At 44.5% G+C, this 23,718-nt stretch overlaps 1 protein-coding gene across 3 annotated transcripts in view; it reads left to right on the top strand.

Moving 5' to 3' along the window:
• Positions 1-23,718, top strand: part of agap1 (ArfGAP with GTPase domain, ankyrin repeat and PH domain 1) — a 662,670-nt gene that overhangs the window by 478,186 nt on the left and 160,766 nt on the right. For all 3 annotated transcript variants that reach the window (XM_078551515.1, XM_078551513.1, XM_078551514.1), the window contains exon 12: positions 1,916-2,077. In XM_078551515.1, coding sequence (XP_078407641.1) covers positions 1,916-2,077 — 162 coding nt within the window. The remainder of the gene's footprint in view (positions 1-1,915; positions 2,078-23,718) is intronic.

The raw sequence follows: 23,718 nt of genomic DNA, 5'->3' as shown, positions 1-23,718 counted from the left end.
CTCCTCCTTTTCTCCCTCCCCCTCTCCTCCTTTTCTCCCTCCCCCTCTCCTCCTTTTCTCCCTCCCCCTCTCCTCCTTTTCTCCCTCCCCCTCTCCTCCTTTTCTCCCTCCCCCTCTCCTCCTCCCATTCTTCCATCCGCCTTCCCCTCCCCTTTGCACCCCCACCCTCACCCCCCCTCCCCCACCCTCCCCCCCTTCCCCCACCCTCACCCCCCCTCCCCCACCCTCACCCCCCCTCTCCCCCACCCTCACCCCCCTCTCCCCCACCCTCACCCCCCTCTCCCCCACCCTCACCCCCCTCTCCCCCACCCTCCCCCACCTTCACCCCCCCTCTCCCCCGCCCTCACCCACCCTCTCCCCCGCCCTCACCCCCCCTCCCCCGCCCTCACCCCCCCTCTCCCCCGCCCTCACCCCCCCTCTCCCCCGCCCTCACCCCCCCTCTCCCCCGCCCTCACCCCCCTCTCCCCCGCCCTCACCCCCCCTCTCCCCCACCCTCACCTCCCCTCTCCCCCGCCCTCACCCCCCCTCTCCCCTGCCCTCACCCCCCCTCTCCCCTGCCCTCACCCCCCCTCTCCCTCGCCCTCACCCCCCCTCTCCCTCGCCCTCACCCCCCCTCTCCCCCGCCCTCACCCCCTGTCTCCCCTGCTCTCACTCCCCCGCTCACCCTCACTCCCCCTCTTCCCCCCATTCCCTCCCTCTCCCCCTCCCTCCACCCCTCCCTCCCCCTCCCCTCCCCCCTCCCTACCCCCTCCCCTCCCCCCTCCCTACCCCCTCCCCTCCCCCCTCCCTACCCCCTCCCCTCCCCCCTCCCTACCCCCTCCCCTCCCCCCTCCCTACCCCCTCCCCTCCCCCCTCCCTACCCCCTCCCCTCCCCCCTCCCTACCCCCTCCCCTCCCCCCTCCCTACCCCCTCCCCTCCCCCCTCCCTACCCCCTCCCCTCCCTACCCCCTCCCCTCCCTACCCCCTCTCTCCCTCTCCCCCCTCTCCTCCCCCCTCCCTCACTCACTCTCTCTCTCTCCCCCCCATTCTCTCTCCCACCTACTTTGTTCCATTCTCCTATCCTAATAAGTCATAGATGTGACCCTGAATACTCTTTTTATCAGTGTGAGATCAGTATTGTAAGGAACCCATGCTCCCCTGAACTGCCTTCTCCCTGTAAAATTAATGTAAAAGTACTGGCTTTGGTGATTTCTGTATCTTTCGGCTTCCCTGTGTAATGATGAAAATAACTTTATTGTAACAAATCAACATGCAACAGCTTGAATTTATATAGTGCCTTTAATAAAGTAAAATGCCTCAAGGCACTTCACAGGAACAACATCAAGCCACGTAAGGAAATATTAAAAAAATTGTCCAAATGTTTTGTCAAAGAGATAGGTTTGAAGGAGTGTCTTAAAGGAGGAAAGAGAGCTTTAAGGAGGGAATTCCAGCGTTTAAGGCCTTGACAGCTGAAGACCAGGCCACCAATGATGGAGCGATTAAAATTGAGGATGTGCAAGAGGCCAGAATTGGTGGAGTGCAGAGATCTCAAGGCTATGGGGCTGGAGGATGTTACAGAGACGGCGGGGTTGTGCGAGGGGAGGGAGGCCTTGGAAAGACTTGAGGCCAAGGTTGAGGATATTAGGATTGGTGAGTTGCTGGGTTCTAGGAGCCAGTGTTGGTCGGTGATCACAGGTGATGAGTGAATGCGATTTGGAGTGAGTTAGGAACCGGGCAGCAGAGTTTTGGATAAGCTGAAGTTTAGAGAGGGTAAATGCTGAGTCTTTTTGCTGTTCCGTCCTCTCCCACACTGAGTATAATGCTGCTGTTGAATAGTGGTGTGCCAGTAACAGAACGGTATAACAGTAGACTTGCACTATATCAGAGAATGTTCCCACTGATTCAGTGACTGAGCACCTCTTTTTCCCAACCTCAGGTAACGTGACCCCTACAGGCTCAGCAACGCAGATGGCGAGTGGAATCAGCCTGGTCTCCTTCAACAGCCGCCCCGAGGGCATGCACCAACGCTCATACTCCGTTTCCAGTGCTGACCAGTGGAGTGAAGCCACAGTGATCGCCAACTCTGGCATCAGCAGTGGTAAGCGACATAATCTAGCTTGAAAAAAGTTTGCTCCTGGTTGTCTGGAAGGGAGTGAGAGACTTGACCGTAAAGGCCAGACCTTTATGATGGTGGAGTCAGCTCTAAAATGCAGTATTGAAACCGTGTGTATGTGATACCGGATTCAATTTGCCAAGCCTACTGGATTTTTAACTTGCTGTATTTGTGAAGTATAATGTTGAGCATGCGTGAAACACAATTGTTGTTCACAATTCAAATGAACATTCAGCGACATAACTATTAATTCCGTCCTTCCAGAATTGACTGATGTTTGAAGAGACCATTTTGTACTATATGTAACCCCAAAATGAAGCAGCAGGGCTTATAGCTGTAATGCTAGTGGTGAGAGTGGCAGGGGGAAATCTGAGAATCTGAATTAGAAGTACAGCACAGCATTCGGGTTTATTGTTGGCAGGACAGTTTTTTCCAATCGTGAAATCATACAGCACATTCAACCTATCATGCCTGTGCCAACTGTTTGAAAGTGCTGTGCAATTAGTCCCACTACCCTGCTCCTTCCCCACAGTCCTCCAGATTTCCCCCAATCAAGTATTCATCCAATTTCCTTCTGAAAGTTACTATTGAATCTGCTTTCACCGCCCTTTAAGGCAGCCCCTGTCCAGATCTAATCTTGCTACGTTTAAAATATAATCCCCCTCCTCTCTCTCCTGATGCTTTTGCCAGTTACCACAGATATACCCAGTGACAGTGTGAGATAGGATTACCATGTGAAGATTAGGTTTATGGTTTGCAAAAGAGACTTTGGTGATGCGGTTGAGAGCAAGTTTCCTTTAGATATATCAATTTTCCAGACGTCCAGAACCTAAGGAAATCCTGATTTTCCTCACCTTTACGCGTGGGTCTTGATTGAGAAGTAGTGTACTGTTTAATAATGCACATTTGCCTGGTTATTGTATTGGTGTGCTGCTGCAAAGTACAGAGGAGGAAACATTTTCACCACCTTGTTTATCTCTGTGGGTATGATCTATTTGATGAAACTCATGCCTTGGACATTCAGGAACTTAGTCAAGATAACAAAATTTGCAGCATTTTGATCAGCTTTGCCAATTAAAAAATAGTCTCTTAGAAAATATTGGAAACAAGTTATTGTTGCAAATCTGTTCTCTCTGTTGATAGGAAATTTATTTTAAAAATTGTTCTTCAATTTTTTAGGTTAATCATCCCCTCTGCGTATCAGCTGGGGAGTACTTTCACCCCTGAGTAACAAGGCAGTGGGTTCAAGTCCCATTCCACTGACTTGAGCACAAAATCAAGGCCGGTGCTCCAGTGCAGTACTGAGGGAGTGCTGCACTGTCGGAGGTGCCCCCTTTCAGATGAGCCATTAAGCAGATGCCCTGTTTGCTGTCTAAAAGATCCCATGACACTATTTTGAAGAAGAGCAGAGGAGGTCTGCATGTTGTCATGGCAAATATTTATCCCTCAATCAGCATCACAGAAACAGATTATTCGGTTATTACCACATGCAGATCATGGGAGCTTGCTGTGCACAAATTGGCTGCCGCATTTTGTAAATACAACAGTGACTACATTTCAAAACACACTTCATTGGCTGTGAAATGCTTTGGCACATCCTGAGGTGGTGACAGGTGCTATAGAAATGTAAACATTTTTCCTTTTCTCTGGAGTGACAATATTGTGCAATAGAACTCCGCCTCTCCCCACCACACACAGCCCCCAGTCCTTCCCCTTCCCTCTCCTTTCCTTTACCAAACACTAGGTATGTCCTGCTTACAACCAATGCCACATTGCCATTTCTCACACCAGGCATCCAAGGCTTCTCGAATTAAAACACTAATTTGGACCTGCTCGGTTAAAACTGTCCCAACTTCCTTCCCTTGAGACTTTTTTAACAATCAAAAGGGAGAAATGGAGTAGCTCTCCTTTCAGTGAATCTCAGCTTAATGCAAACAAGAGAGAGCAATGGACAGTATTTGGCCCCAGTGCTTCCACTCCTTCCTGTATCCCTTCCATGCATGCTTATAACCCCCCCACCCCATTCATCTGATGCTTTCAACGTCTTGCTAAGCTGGTTGTATGTGAGTCTAGATAAGGACCGTGAGCAGGAGTGGAGGGGATCATGCTGGCCTGATACTCTCAACGACTGACAAACCTACACATTTTCCAACAAAAGGTCCCCTCCAAACTGGCCCATTGCTGACGATTGTAGTCCCAGGGTTTCACAGGATGAATTTGTGGTTTACTGTTTCAGATTTATTTGGGGAATTGAGGTGTATTGATGTGGCTGAACCATCCATCATTCATCCAGCCAGCTGCCAATGTCAGTTGGATCATTGGTGTTTTCACAACAATGAATTAATAATGGTAATATAATTACTGCATCTTTCAAAGGAAGTAACTGCTTACTCAGGTATTTTTACAATCAGTGCGTTTGTATTTCTGTCTCACTGAGTGTGTTTTTCTTTTCTGCTCTCCATGCAAACTAAAATGCTGGGCTGGATCTTCCGATGCCCATAGCACTGAATGTAGAGATGGTCGCCACTGTTATGCATCGGGACCCTTCGAAAATCCTGATTCACACATGACTGTAATTGCCCAGGAAGTTTAAACTTCCAATGGACAGATTTATGCTGCCTGGGCCCCTCCCAAAATGATTCCAAGGCTGACCTCTGTATTGTCCCACTGTTAATTTCTGTCATAGGTCATTGATTAACAGCGGAGCCTGTCCCACCACCAACCGCCACACACCCCTTCCTCACCACCAACCGCCATGCACCTATCCCCCCCAACACCCTCCGACGAACTACCCACTCACCCTCCACCAAATCAGCTCCTTGCCCAGGCCCTCACCTTCCCTCCCTCAGACCTCCCTAGATCTTGCTCCAAAGGTATACTTTAGTCATGGCCTAATTAAATGGCAGAAGAGGCTTAATGATCCACTCCTGCTCCTATGATCCTTTAATCGAAATGCTATAGGATCAAAATTGATCAGAATAGCCTACTTAACACCCTTGCTGTGTTCCGAGAGTCATAGCTATTGTTGTAATTTTTGCTGATAGATAAATTTGTGTGCCGAGCAGGGGCGTTCATTGCGGTGATCCAATTATTCTTAGCATTTCCTGTGAAATAGGAGCATAGAAACAGCATTACTTGTCAGTGGCAACTAAAAGACGGAATCATGGGGTGAAAATCCATGCATAAAATGGGAGTTGAGGGGGGAATGGAGAATAAGAAGTGGTCTGTGCCTTCATCCCATATTGATTCCAATAAGTAAGGACTGGTGAGCCTGTATTACTGATACTGGGCAAGGCTTTTCTGGCTTTATATCAAACTGAAAGAGAAATTACGTATTGATGTTGCATATACTTTCATTTTGGTTTAATTGGAAAGAATGTGAAGGAAAGCCACTAATATGTTTCTAAAGGAAATGCATTTATCAGTCATTGGAAGTGTCAGCAGCTTAAAAAATATACATTTGTGTTACTGAATTATTGAACACAGATCAAGCTCATTGACTGCAGATGAATTTACATTCTGGTAGTTACAAAGCTACTGTAACCTCCAGCCGTAACCAGTTTAATTTGTTCATCGTGCAAGGAACCATGGATATAGCAGGCAGTCTGTAAAAGAAAGGGGCGTTTATACTGCTTGCAGAACGCCTATAGAGTGCAGTACAGGACCAGAGATATACTGTCAGCTTCTGCGTTGCAGGTGCACCCTCTCAAAACCAGCTGTCTAAAAAATGGAGTTGTCCAAAAACCGGACACTTTTAGAACGTGCCATGCATAATTTTTTGTTTTATTTCACTCAATTAAAATTAACTTACCTGGACAACTCAGCTCAGTGCTCTTGTTACCCTTCGCTGCACGCACGCCGGTCTATTCCAACCAATCCTTGACCCCCCCACCTGACTCTGATTGGCCCAAAGCGCCTGACCTGAAATCCGGCAAAATCTGAAATTTGCCATCCTGAGGCTGCCGGTTTTGAGAGACTGTACCTGTGCTATCACCCTAGCAACAAATGGAAATCTATACACATGCAGAACTTGGTTCCTAACACGGTAATAATATCATTGTTTGGAGAACTTAATGGAGTTGCTTTGTCTCTCTCCTAACACTAGGAGTATAAAATTAACTTCACAAATTTCCCATATGGTCCAGGTTTGGAGGGGGTGGGGGGTGCTACATAAACTGAGGCTTGCACTAAAAATTTAGTCAAAGAAAAAATGGAGTCTCTTCTATTCAAAAGGTCCACTAAGCTAGGTTAGCACCCGAGTTCAAATAAATTGATGAAGCCATTGAGAAGTGGGATTGCCAGTTGAAAGCAGCCTCCGTAATATGTAAATACTGTACTTAAAATATATAAAGATTGACGCTGAATGGAATCAGTTTGAACACAGGCTGAGATAAACACAGGGAGAGGGGAGGTATAGCTCAAAGCCATAAAGTGATGAAGATTTTCCTTTTTACAAGGTCGCTTTTTAAGGGATGTATTATTTGCCTCTGCTCTTTTGATACTGTTGGCATCTTGGTTTTGTGTTGGCAATTGGTATCCCCGGTAATCAGCGGGATGATTTCAAGGCGGGAACTTAAGCATTTAGCAGCACTAACAGCTACTAGCAGGGGAAATGTTTCTCAGATCTCATGGCAGCCTGACACAGTTTAAAAAAATACTGTGTCTTCATTAGTGTCTGGGAGCCTTTGAGTAGCTCCCAGATTTAGTCGACATTTTGTACACTGGGGCTTTTTAACTGTCCTTATTAACCAGCTATTGGGGATCCCCTGGGTCTTGGCCATTTAAAGAGGTGCCTTGTATCATTAGATAGATTGCACTGTAGGAGACAGAGCAGGGGAGTAAGAGGTGCTAGTTAAACTGTGAGAAAACGGGGCCAAGAGCTAAGCTCCTGCCTCCAGTAACTGCTGGAGTAGATTTATCACAAGTCGCTTCGATCCAAGGCTCAGGCTCCGATACACGCTCAACTGTTTATCATGCTAATGGTGTCACACAGACTGAGCGCATCAACTTATAACAATTTCCGAAAGAGATTTTGCTTCGTCCCTAAGTGAACAAGCAGTTTGATTTCATCGTGCAGTGTTTAACAACTACAGCCAGCGATACTTGTCTGTTGATTTTCCTGCAACCATTATGGTTATAGTCACATTTAGTCTTTAATGATCTGGATGAAGCAGTAATGATGGATTGTTCTTATGTGACAAGGCTGAGAGAGATTGAGTTTAATCTTCAGTTATTATTTCCAGTCTCTGATAGCTCCATATGCAGTAAATTGTGCTTATAGGACTGTAGTCACTGGTGAACTTCAGTACCCCTTATCTCATTCATAGATGTATATAAAGGGGAAGCCAGATAAATATAGAAGGGAGAAAGGAATAGAAGGCATGCTGATAAAGCTCGATGAAGTAGCATGAGAGGAGGCTTTTGTGGAATATAAACACTGGTATAGACCTGTTGGGCCGAATGGGCTGTTTTGGCGTTGTAAGTAATCCATTCCGAGGGAGGCTATGGGTTGAGATCACAGTTATACTCTCACCAGCAACCTCCCATCACTGCCCACGATGTTGTGCTCTGGAAATGAGACGTTGTAATGTGTTTCCATTAAGGTTCGAATAGATGTTCCAGCAGGTGGAACTGGAGCTGCTTCCAGCCGAATGCTTTGATTATTCACCGACCATTATTCCAGCACAAGGCACAAGTAAGGCTCACCTCTTCACCTTGGTGGGAGGGGGTGCGTGTGGGGTAGGGGAAGTCACTGCAGCGAAGGGTTTCCAATCCTCCCGGATTGCCCTGGAGTCTCCAGGAATTACAGACTAATCTTCAGGACACCACTGCAAGCAATCCCAGGAGAAACATCAGAGAGCTGTTAAAAATTGTGGGGGTTTTCCCCCATTTTCTTAGAACACTTCTGTTTGTGTAATTTGTTTTTAAGCTAACAGAGGGAAAAAGAAATGGCTGTTTGGCTAACAGTCAAGAAACATCCAATCTGTATAATGAAGAGTTTATTCACATTCCAATTGGCTGTAGGAAGACAAGGCACAGCGAGGATTGGCCAACCAATGGCAGAAGTGTGGGGGAGGGGCACCATAAGGATGGGCATGTTGGTTGACCAATGGCAAGACTGTTGGAGTGGGGTGATTGGCTGCAGGAAGTCAGGTGATGACACCTCCAGGACCGTGTCCAACCAGAGTTGACAACCTTACTGCACCCGTTTTAATTGCCCACTTAGTTTCCAGCCCTTAGATATGTCTTAATAGCTTACACATGGTCAGAGTTAAGCTGTAGAGCAGAGCTTTCCAAACCTTTTCTTGGTGTGACCCCATTTTAATGCCCCACATGACACCCAGAGTGAAAGTTTGGGGGGTATGGGAATTGTTGAGTGCAGGGGGAGGAGGGAAGTGGCCTTCATCTGCTAAGTGCGGGCGTGGTCATGGTAGAGGAAGGGGTGGGAGTCGATGGAGCATGGTAGGAAGTGTTTAAATTGCGGGGATTTCTTTTTTTTTTAAAAACACCTACCGCTTGACAGGCATTTTTTGCAGCACCAATCAGGCCTCAAAGATCTGTCCGTTAGGCCAAACCCACCATTACAAAAAGTACACAAGAATTTAAAGGAGCTTCACAGCTGTTAGCATTCAGTCAGAGCTCCACAGTAGCTATTTCTGCCTTGAAGTTTGTGACCCCAAAACCTCATCTTGTGACCCCACTGGGGGTCACAACCCACAGTTTTGAAGGCCCTGGTGTAGAGGACATCAACAGTGCAGGGCAATTTCCTTCAACACAAAAATGTAATTAAACTTTTTCGCAATAATAGTCAGGACAGTGGGCTACCTGCTTGCTTTGCACTTGTGTTTAAAGCTCCATTTTTTTTTTGACCACTTAATTTAGTAGAGGTCCATGAATGAAGGTATAAAATAGAACATGCAATCTGCAACTTCAGTAGTCTGTTCATACAATGTGCCCAGCAAAGATTATCATTTGAGAACCTGATTACATCTCATCACAACCTTGCGATCTTCTGGCCACAATGGTTGAGAGGCTGCAACTTCCTCTGTGGGGGAGAGGCATGTCAATGCCTGGTCTTCAATTGGAGCAAATGATACTGGCACATAGTTACTGTGCGCTCACACGCAGCAAATGTTGAAAAGGGCAAGATTAGACAGTTCACCTCTTCTAGCCTGTGAATCACTAGCAAGGCCCATCCATAATTGCGCTCGGGAAGGTGGGGGTGAGCCACCTTCTTGAACCGCTGCAGTCCTTGTGGTGTAGGTACTCCCACAGTGCTGTTAGGGAGGCAGCTCCAGGATTTTGACTCAATGACACTGAAGGAACGGCAATATAGTTCCAAGTCAGGATGGTGTGTGATTTGGAGAGGAACTTGCAGGTGGTGGTGCTCTCATGCATCTGCTGCCCTTGTTCGTCTTGGTGGTAGAGTTCATAGGTTTGGATGGTACTGTTGAAGGAGGCTTGATGAGTTTCTGCAATGTATCTTGTAGATGATGCACACTTTTGTTACATTACGGCAGTGGTGGAGGGAGTGAATGTTTAATGGCATGCTGATCTAGCAGGCTGCTTTATCCTGGTTGATGTCGAGTTTCTTGAGTGTTGTTGGAGCGGCACTCATCCAGGCAAGTGTATTCCATCACGCCCCTGACCTGTAGATGGAGGACAGGCTTTGGGGAGTCAGGAGGTACTCGCTGCAGAATTCCCAGTCTCTGACCTCCTCTTGTAGCCACAGTATTTACATAAATGGCCCAGTTAAGTTTCTAGTCAATGGTAACCCCCAGGATTGGATGTTGATGGTAGGGGATGGTAGGCAATGGCATTGAACGTAAAGGAGAAGTAGTTGGGTTCTCTCTTGTTGTTCGGATTGCCTGGCACTTGTGTGGCACGAATGTTACTTGATTTGCATTGCTTCACTGTTCCCTTTATATATAGAAAGAATTTGCATTTCTGTTGCGTCATTCGCAACTTCAGATGTCCAAAAACATTTTAGAACCAATGAAGTATTTTTTGAAGTATAATCACTGTTGTAATGTAGGAAATGCAGCGACCGAATTGTGCACAGCAAACTCCCACAAACAGTGATAATGACCAGACAATCAGTTTTAGTGATATTAGTTGAGAAAGATAGAAAGACTTGCATTTATATAGCCACTTTCATGACCACCGGATATCTCAGAGCGCTTTACAGCTGTTTTAAGTACTTTTTTGAATTGCAGTCACTGTTGTAATGTTGGAAACGCAGCAGCCAATTTACACACAAGCTCCCACAAACAGCAATGTGAAGATGACCACATAACCTGTTCTAGTGATGTTGGTCGAGGGACAAATCTTGGTCTGGATCCTGACGATAGTTCCCTGGCTCTTATTCAAAATAGTGCCATGGAATCTTTAACGTCTATCTGAGAGGGCAGACTGGTCATCGGTCTAATATCTCATCTGAAAGATGGCACCTCTAACAATGCAGCACTCCCTCAGTACAGCACTGGATTGTCAGCCTTCGTTCTTGTGCTGAAGACCCAGAGGGAGACTTGAACCCACAACCTTCTGACTCAGAGAGCTATCAACTGAGCCATGACTGACCTAGATTATGTGCTCTGGGCTCTGGAGTAGTTTATGAACCAAGGACCTACTGACTCAGAGGCAAGAGCGCTAACACTCAGCTACAGCTGCTACTTAATATGCAGACACTGGCATTATTTTATTTGGCTGTAAAACGTTTTGGGATGTCCTGAAGTCCTGAAAGGCACTGTAGAAATACAAGTCTTTGTTTTGGTCAAGCTCTGTGGGTGTATCTTTGGCTGGGTGGGGGGAAAACCTGGAGATGCAAACAATTTGAAGCAAGAATTATTTTTATAATTTAAACAAACATATGGTGTACTCTTGTCCAGAGCAGATCATTTTTCCAATTTCTTTTATATTTTTAAAATATCCCATTGCATATGTATCCTCCACCCCTCCCTCTCTCTCCCTACACACTCCAAAACATTAGTAATGCCACAAGATAATCATGGCAGCACCATGCTACCCTAGAAGCGGTAGGAGAGCTGTCTAATAGTCACCCCCAACAGCTGCTACATCTTCACAAGCATAACATCAAATAAATTAACAGCAGGAAGGTCAATGTTCCTTTACACCTTGTGCCCCAGGTACACTGATTATGACACGCGATTTGCGCCACTGACTCCCTTCTCTGGTCTCCATGAAAATTGTGCCGCCATTATAGATGTGTGTGTTAGTGCAACAATAATTCTCTCTTTAACAAGTACAGAAACAAAACTGCTAGTATTAATTTCAGAGTCCTGCGTACAGCCTTGGCAGGAACAGTGCTGGTGTTTCAGCTAGCTGTCTGGATTGGAGGGTTTATCTCGGCTCTGGTTTTCAAGATATTTTTTCCTCCTCTAGTTATCTTTCCATGTCTACTTTTTCTCTGCTTCCCTCATTTCTGGCAATCGATAGATTGATTGATTTAGATATTCAAGCAGCAATCTGGGCTGTTTATGCCCCCACCAAACCTGCTCAGGCACCAGGCAGAGATGGACAATTTTCTTCAGCTCTTAAAAGGATCCTGTTACAGGGAAAATCTTGGCCAGGTGAAGTATCGCATACAACTTTTTTTTAACTAGACCCATGAATGAGATACCATGGCAGCATGATCAAAATTGTAACGATGATGTCAAATTGCCATTCAAATCAAATTAGTTTCTTTTTCCCTCTTCTAATTCCACATGTCCCCTCCCCCTCTCCCCCACCCCCAGGCTGACTTTGGGCCTACTCCTGCCATTTCTAGAACTGCCATTGAATACTACCTCCTGGGGCATGAACGGTTGCCCTGGCCAGCAAGTCACATCCTGGTGAAACAGGAGTGCCAATTCCACCTGATCCTCTCCCATCAGGTTTCTGCTGGCACTGGTCTGCACACAAACAGATTTCTAGGCCACTTGCCTTTAGTGTCTTGCCCAAGATGTCCATCCTTCATGAGTTCCATCGGTTCTGGTGGTCCTACTGATAGAGGTTTTTTTTGTGTGGGAGTTTAAACCAGAGCTGGCCAAACATTCTGACTACAGGACTTGCACTAAAACTCCAAATGTATTTTCCCAAATGATGCTCACCCAATGGGATATTTTGAAAATATAGAACAAAAATTGGAAATGTTGTTGATTCTGGGCACCAGTACCTTTTGATATTTAAATTTAAAAATTATTCCTACTTCAAGGTATTAATTTTCTCTGTTCCTCTGCCCGAACCCAACTACGCAACATATTTTGACTTAAAGAATGACTTGCATTTCTACAGTGCCTTTCACAACCTCCAGACATCCAAAAGTTTTTTTTTAAAGCCAAATAAAATAGCACCAGCATTTACAAATTAAGTCACACCCATGGTTCAATGGTAGCACTCTCACCTCTGAGTCCCACTCAAGTCCTGCTCCAGAAACATGAACTCACAATCTGGACTGATACTTTTGCACTGTTCTGAGGGAGTGCTGCACTGTTGGAGGTGCCGTCTTTTGGATGAGATGTTAAACCAAGAACCCTGTCTGCCTCAGGTGGATGTAAAAGATCCCATGGCACTAGTTGGAAATTGAGGAGGATGTCCTGATCAATGTTTTTTCCCCAACCAATACCACTAAAGCAGATTATTTGCTCAGTATCACATTGCTGTTTGTGAGGACCTTGCTGTGTGCAAATTGGCTGCTGTATTTCCAAATTACAACAGCGGCTACACTTCAAAAACACTTCATTGACTGCAAAGCCTTTTGGGACATTCTGAGGTTGGGAAAGTAGTTATATAAATGTAAATCATTGTTTCTTTCTACGATGTTTGCACATGGCCAGTTTTGATCAATGGCTAGCAATTAGTAATAGATACACTGGCTGATTAATTCATTCCCCTCCGCCCCCATCTCCTTTACACTGTCCCAACTGCGATCTGCTAATCCTGCCTGTACTAAGGAGCAAACCTAGAACCCCTCTACTGTGTATGGCTCTGTAGCGATTTATTCAATAAACCGACATCAGCAGAGCTGGTTACCATGGGGTTACAGCAGTACTGTAAAACCTTCCTTGGACTAACTTTAAACAGGAATATTCATACACAGGGCTGATGATTGCAGCACCTGTGCTTCAGACACATTGTGTGCGGTAACAAATATCCGATAACTGCTGTCTGGCAGGGTGGTGCAAGGCAGTAATTCAATCAAGCACTCTAATGATGACATAAACTGTGAAAATGAATTACTGCCTGAAATTCACTGTCAGCCATATGTCGTTTGTTATATTCTGTAGTCTAGGCTTTAGCATTCACAGTTCAGAGTCCTTACCATTTTGCAGTGGTCATTGTGAGTGCCATCATGGCAGCATGGAGTAAGAGCCTGACCTTGGGCCTGAAGTTGTGTGGCATCACATGACTGCCACCAAGTTTCAAACATTTCCAAAGAATGTATGTTGCGTAATATGTGGCTCAAAAATTCTTGTGCCTTTGCAGCGAAAGCCTGCCTGCCATTGATTTGCTTCCACACTGGTAGTAATTAGAAGTGTTATAAATAATTTACATTAGTCTTAAACTGGCTTTATAGACAACTGGTCTGCTGCCTATTATTTTCTTCAGCTTTCATCCTCGTTTGTTTTTCCTTTCAAATTTCTTCTTAGGATGTGGGCATCGCGAGCAAGGCTGGCATTTATTGCCCATTCTTAATTAAAGCAAAAAAAACCTTACATTTCCATAGCGCCTTTTGCAACCTCACCCCCTTCCGAAGTTGGTGTGGTGGGCCAACTGAGTGTTTTTGTGTTGGGCTGGAGTCAGGTATAGGCAAGACCGAGTAAGGGCACCGAGGTCCCTGATAACCATATGTGAAACAAGTTGAGTTTTTAGAATAATCGAAAATCTTCACTATCACTTTAACTGAGAGTGACTTTTACTTTCCAGACTTTTTTAAAACTAAACTCAAATTTGGAATGGGATTTAAACCTAGGTTCTCTAATTCCCTACTCCAGCAACATAACCACTATGCTATTCCAGTCAGTGACTTTGACAGTGACATCAGAACTGTTCTCCATTTCTCTCTTTACAGATTCTGCCAGACCTGGTAAGTATTTGCAACATTTTCTGTTACTATTTTAGATTTCCAGCATCTGCAGTATTTTGCTTTTGCACTGTGCTATTTAACCTTGCTATGAACAATCAATAACATTTTAACCTTTGAATGCCAAGTGCATAGGATTTTCATCATGGACCTGAATTGCTGAAAAAAAGAGATTGGGCTGGATTTTACAGGGCGCCGCGTTCCCTGAATCCCCTTCCCCGACTGAAAAGTAGGCCTGGAGCCTGCCCACAAAAAAGCCAGCTGCCCAGCAGCCATTTTATGCTTGGCTGGGTGTTATTCAGGGTGAGGCTTCCGCCCTCACCTGGAAGCTGCCAAGCAATCCGATTGGCCAGTAGCACTGTAGTCACAGCAGCGCCAGGTCTGAGCAGTGGCCACCGCTGGGACTACAGTCAGACCAAAGAAGAGATTATGGAAGCTGGACTGAAAGTAAGTCCAGGATATCGGCAGGGGTTGGCTGGCAGTCCCAACAAGGGGGATGAGGGAGGTGGGGACTGGACTTGAGAGGGCAAGAGAGGGAGCGTTAAAGGGGGGCATGACCTTGGGGGGGGAATGCCTCCGATGAGCATAAGGGGGCCCCCCCAAAGGAGGTAACCCCCACACCCCCACCTTGCCTGACACCGGTGGCATAGTGGTAATGTAACTGGACTAGTATTCCAGAGGCCGAAACTAATGCTCTGGGGGCACGGGTTCAAATCCCACCATGGCAGCGGGGGGAATTTAAATTCAATTAATAAAATCTGGAATCGAAAGCTAGTCTCAGTAATGGTGACCATGAAACTATCGTCAATTGTTGTAAAAACCCATCTGGTTCACTCGTGTCCTTTAGGGAAGGAAATCTGCTGTCCTTACCTGGCCTGGCCTACATGTGAGTCCACACCCACAGCAATGTGGTTGACTCTTAACTGCCCCCTGAAATGGCTGAGCAAGCCACTCAGTTCAAGGACAATTGGGGATGGGCTACAAATGCTGGCCTTGCCAGTGATGCCCACATCCCAGAAAGAATAAAGAAAAAAATACTATTGAAGGTGCAAAATGAATTTACAAGAATGATATAATAAGTGGTATTATGACTATCAGACTGAACAGCTTGGGTCTCTTCACCAGAAATGTGGAAGGTTAAGGCGTGATTTAATAGAGGCCTTGAAAATTATGAAGAGGGTAGATAGGGAGAAAATGTTTCCACTTGTGCATGAGGTCCAAATCTCGAGTCCATTAATATAAAGTGGTTAGTAAAAAATTCAGTGGGGAAGTCAGGAAAAACTTCTTTATCCAGAGTGCATGTTTAAACCAGTTATTGTAGATTTTATCTTATTCCGTTGCTAATTGCATGGCTGCTTCTGAATCAGCAACTTCTCTTGGTTTATGAAATGAAAACAGAAAGCGCTGGAAAAACTCAGCAGGTCTGGCAGCATCTGTGGAGAGAGAAACCGGGTTAACGTTTTGAGTCCATTATGGCTCTCCTTTGAAGAAGGTTTATTATTGTTGGGTTTCTGAATCTGAGGCATTAGGCAAAAGGACAAAGAGGTGTTGACGGTGGTGATATTAGCTAAGAAATGTGCTAATGGTGACATTAAGGGTAGAAAGCAGGACGAGCAAGGTACAGATAGCCCTAGTGGGGGTGGGGTGGGGAGAAGGGATCGAAATAGGCTAAAAGGTAGAGATAAAACAATGGATGGAAATACATTTAAAAAATAATGAAAACAGGTGGGAAAAGAAAAATATATATAAATTATTGGAAAAGGAGGGATCGGAAAGGGGGCGGGGATGGAGGAGAGAGTTCATGATCTAAAGGTGTTGAACTCAATATTCAGTCCGGAAGGCTGTAATGTGCCTAGTGGGAAGATGAGGTGCTGTTCCTCCAATTTGCATTGAGCTTCACTGGAACATTGCAGCAAGCCAAGGACAGACATGTGGGCATGAGAGCAGGGTGGTGTGTTGAAATGGCAAGCGATAGGGAGGTCTGAGTCATGCTTGCGGACAGACCGAAGGTGTTCTGTTACTATCTCTGTTGAAGTTGATTGGGTTCTCTCAAACTGTCCAGCTCAGTAACTCCACTCGTCCAGCAAGCAGTACTAATGACCATGCCTGTTTAATGAGCCTGATTGATCTCTTTTACATCATGTGGACTCAATAACTCCACCAAGTTTATTTTTTACTACCTCGTCAAGACTTGTTTTAATGAGTGGTTGAAAGCAGACATGAACAAAAGGACGCTGAATTCTAGATGTTTCTTTGCAACTAGTTGTTTAAGAAAGTTTGCTGACTGGGACTGTCACTCATTAATGGTTGTCGACTGGCTGTAGTGTTCCAGAATGCGTAATGATCATATCTATGTATAATTCAGACAGAAAGAATAATTGAGCAAGTGGTTGGTGCAGCTGCAACCTGTGGATAAAGGACCCCATTGTGTTCGAGCCTGAAACAAGACTTGATGGCAACATGTCATTGCGGTTGTCTTTGATTTGAAGCAAGCAAGAAATTCAAGGCCCAAAAATTACAGGTTGCAGCTTTGGGAGGTCAAGCTACTTAAAATGCAACAATGTTATTGAACTGATCAAAAGTTTCCCAAGTTGCAGCTTGAGGTTTGAAGCTTTCATTAATGGGGGTGGTAGAGGTGGACATATTGACTTGAATTGTCTCCCGATCTAGAAGCCTGTAGAGGAAAATGCGTATTACCTTGCCTCCCATTACCTCACCTCCCATTACCTCATTTCCCATATTACTTCAAAATTGCTGGTCAATAGCAACTTAACTGCACCCAAAATGGTGACTATTATGTGGGCTTTTTCCCTATTGGCCACAATATAAACAATGCCAGGCTCTGGGAACCAACAGCATTGTGGCCCTGTACAGATGCAAGACCAAGAATGGAATCTTCTGTTCCCGCCAGCAGGGGGAGCAAGATTTGGCAGGAGGCCAAAAATCAGTTCCCAGCGGAGGAAAATTAGTTTGGAATCTTGTTCTCCTGACTTTCATGGTGGCTTAAAGGTGGGTCAAGTGTCCTGCGGATCTATGTTGGGAACCCCATTTGCATTTCATGAATGCTCGTTAAAAGAGCAACACATTGGAATTTTGTCCCCCCTTCAAATTCCCGTCAGTGGGAATTTAGAATGTTCAGGTTCATGCCTGTACATAAGTGGCATGCTCTTGGCGAGGTAGAGTTCTCCTTGGACTTTGAGGTCAGTAGAACCTGCTTTCGCCTTCCTTTCACAGTCACTGAGAGATATCAGCTGCCAGTAGCACAGGCTGCGCCAAGGTTGGGCACGGGAAGGGTGAGACTGAGGCAGGACTGGGGGAGGAAGGGAGTCAAGGAGCAGAGTGGAAGAGTGAATGGTTTTCTGGGTGCTGTTCAAGTATGGTGCCCAGACGTTGGAACCTATGAGGTAATGGTGGGGCAGGCTACTTCCTGCCTATCCCACCACGAGATTCAACATGCTACTTACTCAGATGCATAATTAATAAACTGTACAGCGCAAGATCTTGCAAGTTCAGACACTCCAGCTTCCGCTCCCTCCACCGGACTTAGTCTCCACAACGGAAGATTCCGCCCTAATATTCTGCCTTTTGGTGTAATGCCACTAGCCTCAGTAACTTAAACACAGGAAGTTGGTCCTGTGGGTTTGTCCTCTTAATCACTATTGCATGCCCACTTCATTTGCCAAGCAGCATAACAAGGCACACGTCTGTTTTGGTCAACAGTGAAGGACAGGAGGATGTGACCGTCAGAAGTAGACAGTCGTGCAGGAGCCTCAGACTTTGCAATTGTCAAGCAAATTTGAGGTGCTCACAACCTGTATGGATAAAAGTAAGATCTGCAAGGTGGATGAGCAGGCTGACCATGGGAGAGGAAACCATTCAAGCAGGGGTAGAAAACAGGAATGTAATGGTAGTAGATGACAGTATAGTGAGGGGCATTGACATTGTTCTCTGAAGCAAAGAGCAAGAGTCCAGAAGGTCGTGTTGCTTGCCCTGTGCCAGGGTTCAAGACATCTGCTCAGGGCTGGAGAGGAATTTGCAGTGGGAGAGGAAGATCCAGTTGTTGTGGTCCATGTATGTTCCAATGACATAAACAGGACAAGGAAGGAGGTTCTGCATAGTCAATATGAGAAGCTAGGTACCAAATTAAGAGGTAGAACCTCAAAGGTGTTCATTTCATCCACCATTTCCTTGTTATCGACTATTAACTCCCCATTGTCACTCTCTAGGGGACCAACACTCACTTACTCTTTTCCTTTTTAAATACCTGTAGGAACTTTTGATATCTGTTTTTACATTTCTAAATCTCTGGATTATTACCTGAGCCACATGCAGATTGGCATAGGACAAATAAGATTAGAGAGATGAATGTGTGGCTCAAAGACTGGTGTGGGAAAAGTGGGTTTCAGTTCATTGGGCACTGGCACCAGTACTGGGGAAAGTGGGGGCTGTACCGTTGGGACGGTCTACACCTGAATCGTGCTGGGACGTGTGTTCTTGCAAATCGTATAACTAGGGAAGTAGACAGGGCTTTAAACTAAACAAGGGGAGGGTGAGGGATCAAGCTTGAGTAGATGTGGCAAATTAAGGGGTAGATTCAAAGCAGGAGACCATAATAGTAATATGGGAAATGAGGGTCGTAGAATAGCAGGAAGGGACAGAGAGAGAAGACCTAAGAATATACCAATAGTCAAGACTAGATGTTACAAAGATAACAGAAAGACAAAACTAAAGGCACTGTATCTGAATGCACATAGCATTCATAACAAAGTAAATGAATTGTTAGCACACGATGAAGTAAATAAATATGATCTGTAGCCATTACGGAGACCTGGCCTCTGGATGACAAGGATTATGCCCTGAATATTGAGGCGTATATGATATTCAAGAAGAATAGGAAGCTAGGTAAAGGTGGAGGGATAGCACTGTTGATCAAGGGTGGCATTGGTCCAATAGTTAGAGATGACCTTGGTTCAGGAGATCAGGATGTAGAATTGGTTTGGGTGGAGATGACTAGTAGGGGAAAGAATTCACTAGTGGGAGTGGTCTGCAGGCCCCCTAATAGTAACCACAATGTAGGACAAAGTTAACAAGAAATACTGGGTGCTTGTGATAAAGGGACAGCAATAATCATGGGTGATTTTAATCTACATATAAACTGGAAAAATCAGACTGGCAGTAGTAGCCTGGATGAGGAGTTCATAGAATGCTTTCAAGATAGTTTTTTAGAGCAGCTCATTCTAGAACCAACCTGAGAGCAGGTTATATTAGACTTGGTACTGTGTAATGTGACAGGATTAATTAATGACCTCAGACTAAAGGCACCCCTAAGTAGCAGCAACTACAATATGATTGAATTTTGCATCCAGTTTGAAAGGGAGAAGAGTGGGTCTAAGACTAAATGTGAAAAAGTTTGATCAACCTACCTATTTGTTTAATTTAGGTTAACAGAATATGAGCACCAGGTTTGTATACATAATAAGTAAATAATTGTCTATTGAACAAATTGTCATTAACCAGTAGCAAAAGAAAGAAGTATGAACTGCCAATTTCTAACACTATAATCTAAACTCTACCCCTTCTTAAATCCCTATACACACACATACAAGGCACACACAAAACATGGATTTTAAGGGTGGGATAAAACAGTTCAATAGCACCAATTCCAGAGTACATGATTCAATGGGTTGATTTTGATCAATGTCTTCCGAATTCCTTTCAATTTCAGTTCTTTGTTGATGACATGAGGTGGTCTTCCAGCACTTTCAGTCTTTAGTTCACTGGTAGAGCACTTGCCTTTCAATGTCTCTAATGGTGATTTTCCTCTTTGCCTCTTGACAGGGGTTTTCAGAGAGAGACCAGGTTTTTGGGATATGAGGAGAAAAAGCCAGCTAGCTATTATTGTAGAATTACAGGAATCTTCCACACACAAGAGAGAGAGGTTTTAGGTCGTCTTCCTTTTAGGCTAGGAGCTATTCTGCTGCACTGCTTTCATGCAAACCCTGGTCACCTGGTCAGGAGCCAATTAAAACGTAGTTACCAGGCAGTTCCCCATTGGAACAAATTCCTCCTTGGCACCACCCTGCCTTTCATGGCACACTTTGTTCCAGGACAGCAACATTGTATATACCCTTCACACTGTTCCAGTAGACATGTCCTTCAAACAGCAGCCATTGTAATTTTAACCCACAGTCCAACAGAAATAAAAAGATATGTTCATTGCATTTCTATCTTCACTATAGAAGATACAAAAAGCATTCCAGCAACAGCTGTAAATCAGGAGGTGGAAAGGAGAGGGGATCTTGGTGGAATTACAATCACCAGGGCAGCAGTACTGAGCAAACTGATGGTGCTGTGGGCTGACAAGCCTCCAGGTCCTGATGGACTTCTTCCTAGGGCCTTAAAAGAGGCGGTTAATTTGGTTATAGGTACATTGGTGTTAATTTTCCAAAATTTGTTAGATTCTGGAAATGAATGACTCAGATGAGGGGAGTGAAGGCATGGTAGCTAAATTTGCAGATGACACAAAGATAGATAGGAAAGTATGTTGTGAAGAGGACGTGAAGTTGCAGACGGATATAGATAGGTTGAGCGAGTGGGAAAAAATCTGGCAGATGGTGTATAATTTAGGAAAATGTGAAGTTGTTCACTTTGGCAGGAAGAATAAAAAAGCAGAGTATTACTTAAATTGAGAACGGTTGCAGAATTCCGAGGTGCAGAGGGATCTAGGTGTTCTAGTGTATAAGTCACGAAAAGTTAGTATGCAGATACAGCAAGTAATTAAGAAGGCTAATGGATGCTTTCCTTTATTACGAGAGGAATTAAATATAAAAGTAAGGGTAAAAGCAAAATACTGCGGATGCTGGAAATCTGAAATAAAAACAGAAAATGCTGGAAAAACTCAGCAGACCTGACTGTATCAGTGGAGAGAGAAACAGAGCTATACGGACTCATTAACTTTGTTTCTCTCTCCACAGATGCTGTCAGACCTGCTGAGTTTTCCCAGCATTTTCTGTTTTTATTATATAAAAGTAAGGATGTTATGCTTCAGTTATACAGGGCATTTATGAGAACACACCTCGAATATTGTTTGCAATTTTCGTCCCCATATTTAAGGAAGGATATAAGTGCATTGGAGCCAGTTCAGATGAGATTCACTAGATTGATACCTGGAATGAGCGGTTTGTCTTATGAGGAAAAGTTAGACAGACTGGGCATGTTAACTGGAGTTTAAAAGAGTGAGGGGTGACTTGATTTAAATATATAAGATCCTGAATGGTATTGACAAGGTGGACTTGGAAAAGATGTTTTCTCTGGTGGGTGAGTCCAGAACTAGGGGGCACTGTTTTAAAATTAGAGATTGCCCTTTTAGGACAGAGATGAGGAGAAATTTTCTTTCTCAGAGGGTTGTGTGACTTTGGAGCTTCTGCTCCAAATGCAGGGTCATTGAATATTTTTAAGGCAGAGGTAGATAGATTCTTGTTAGGCAAGGGAATCAAAGGTTATTGGGGGTAGATAGGAATGTGGAATTCAAAACACATCCAGATCAGGCATGATCTTATTAAATGGTGGAGCAGGCTCGAGGGGCCGAATGGCTTACTTCTGCTTCTACTTCGTATGTTCGTACATTCGTATGTATGTCTCTTGCGAAGTAACCTTTGATGTAGCAACTTATCAAATGCCTTTTGGAAATTCATGTACACCACGTCTACAGGTTCCCCTTTATCCACCTTGCTTGTTATTCCCTCAAAGAACTCTAAATAAATTAGTCAAACACGATTTCCCTTTCAAAAAGCCGTGTTGACTCTGCCTGATCCTGTTATGATTTTCTAAGTGTCCTGCTATAACCTTCTTAATAATGGATTCTAGCAATTTCCCTATGACAGATATTAGGCTAACTGATCTGTAGTTTCCTGCTTTCTGTCTCCCTCCTTTATTGAATAAAGGTATTACATTTGCTATTTTCCAATCCACTGGGACCTTCCAGAATCAAAGGAATCTTGGACAATTGTAACCAAAGCCTCTACTATTTCTGCAGCCACTTCCTTTAAGACCCTAGGATGCAGGCCTTCAAGTCCAGGAGACTTGTCAGCCTTTAGGTGTAAAGGTTTTTCCAGCATCTTTTCCCTGATGATGGTAATTGTTTGAATCCCTCCCTCACTTTCACCATTTCATTTTCAAGTATCTTAGGGAAGTTTTCTAAGTCTTCTACAATGAAGCCAGAAAATACTTGTGTAATGCCTGTGCCATTTCCTTGTTTTCCATTATCAATTCCCCAGACTCTCTCTCTCTCTGGAAGATCAAGACTAGCTTTAGTTGAATTTGGGGCATCTTAATGGTTTCACTGAGACTTAAGCCCATGTAGAATATCCACTCCCAGACCACCTCTGACCACTGATTTTGCACTATAGCATAAAGCAAATGAACAAGGGATAGGACTGGGGCAGCATAAATGTTGTGGCTTTTACTCTATAGCTTTTATATTTTGCACAGTAGAATGAACATGTTCATGAAGGGTATATTAGCAAACTGCAAGAATTTTCTGAATGGCTACCTATTGAAGATGTGCAAATCAAATGGAAAGAGCCAGAGTTACATTTCTCTCAGGGTTATCATTAAGCATTCATAGCGTGTGCAATGTGAGTTTAAGTATAACCTTGACCTCTAAAGCTTTTTTTTTAAGGATGTCTCACACAACACATTTATATGTTTTGACAGAGAATTAAATAAACTAAAAGCTACAAACAAGACATCTGCCACCAAGTTGTGTTGACAGGGTCAGTCACAGAGCTCCCTCAAAGGACAAATGTGTGAGAAAATAACAGAGAAACTTGACTGTTCCATCTCCCAACTCCTCAGCTGCTGAAATAAATTAAGTTATATTTCTGGACATTAAAGGCTCATTGGGACTTTGCAAAATGCACTCTCTAACTTTACAGACTTACACTGTGGTCAGGCTTATGAACAGAAAGAAATCTGTCCACCTGCACAGTGCCTTAACACATTTCTCAGGGACACCCCAAAGCACATCACATACTTAGAAAATGCAGTGGATGTCTTTGTTTCAGGATCTAATTATCTCGACATTAACTGGCATTACCATCACTAAATCCCCACCATCAACATCCTGGGGGTTACCAATGACCAGAAACTGAACTGCACCAGCCATATTAATACTGTGGCTACAAGAGGAAGTGAGAGACCTTGGAGTGCATGTCCACAGGAGCCTGCTTCACCATTCAATATGATCATAGCTGATTATCCACTTCAATGCTTTTTTCCCACACTATTGCCATACCCCATTACATTATTAGCATTTGGAAATCTATCAATTTCTACTTTAAACATACTCAATGACTGAGCTTCCACAGCCCTCTGGGTAGAGAATTCCAAAGACACTCAACCCTCTGAGTAAAAGAAAAAATTATCTTCATCTCAGTTCCAAGTGGCTTCCCCCTTATTTTGAAACTTTGTCCCCTGATTCTGGACTCCCCAACCAAGAGAAACATCTTAGCTGCATCTACTCTGCCTATCCCTTTAAGAGTTT

Source organism: Cetorhinus maximus, chromosome 11 (assembly GCF_964194155.1).
Source record: "Cetorhinus maximus chromosome 11, sCetMax3.hap1.1, whole genome shotgun sequence".
NCBI classification, from domain to species: Eukaryota; Metazoa; Chordata; class Chondrichthyes; order Lamniformes; family Cetorhinidae; genus Cetorhinus; species Cetorhinus maximus.
Note: the sequence above shows the minus strand (reverse complement) of the source record. Positions and strands in the feature narration are given on the sequence as shown.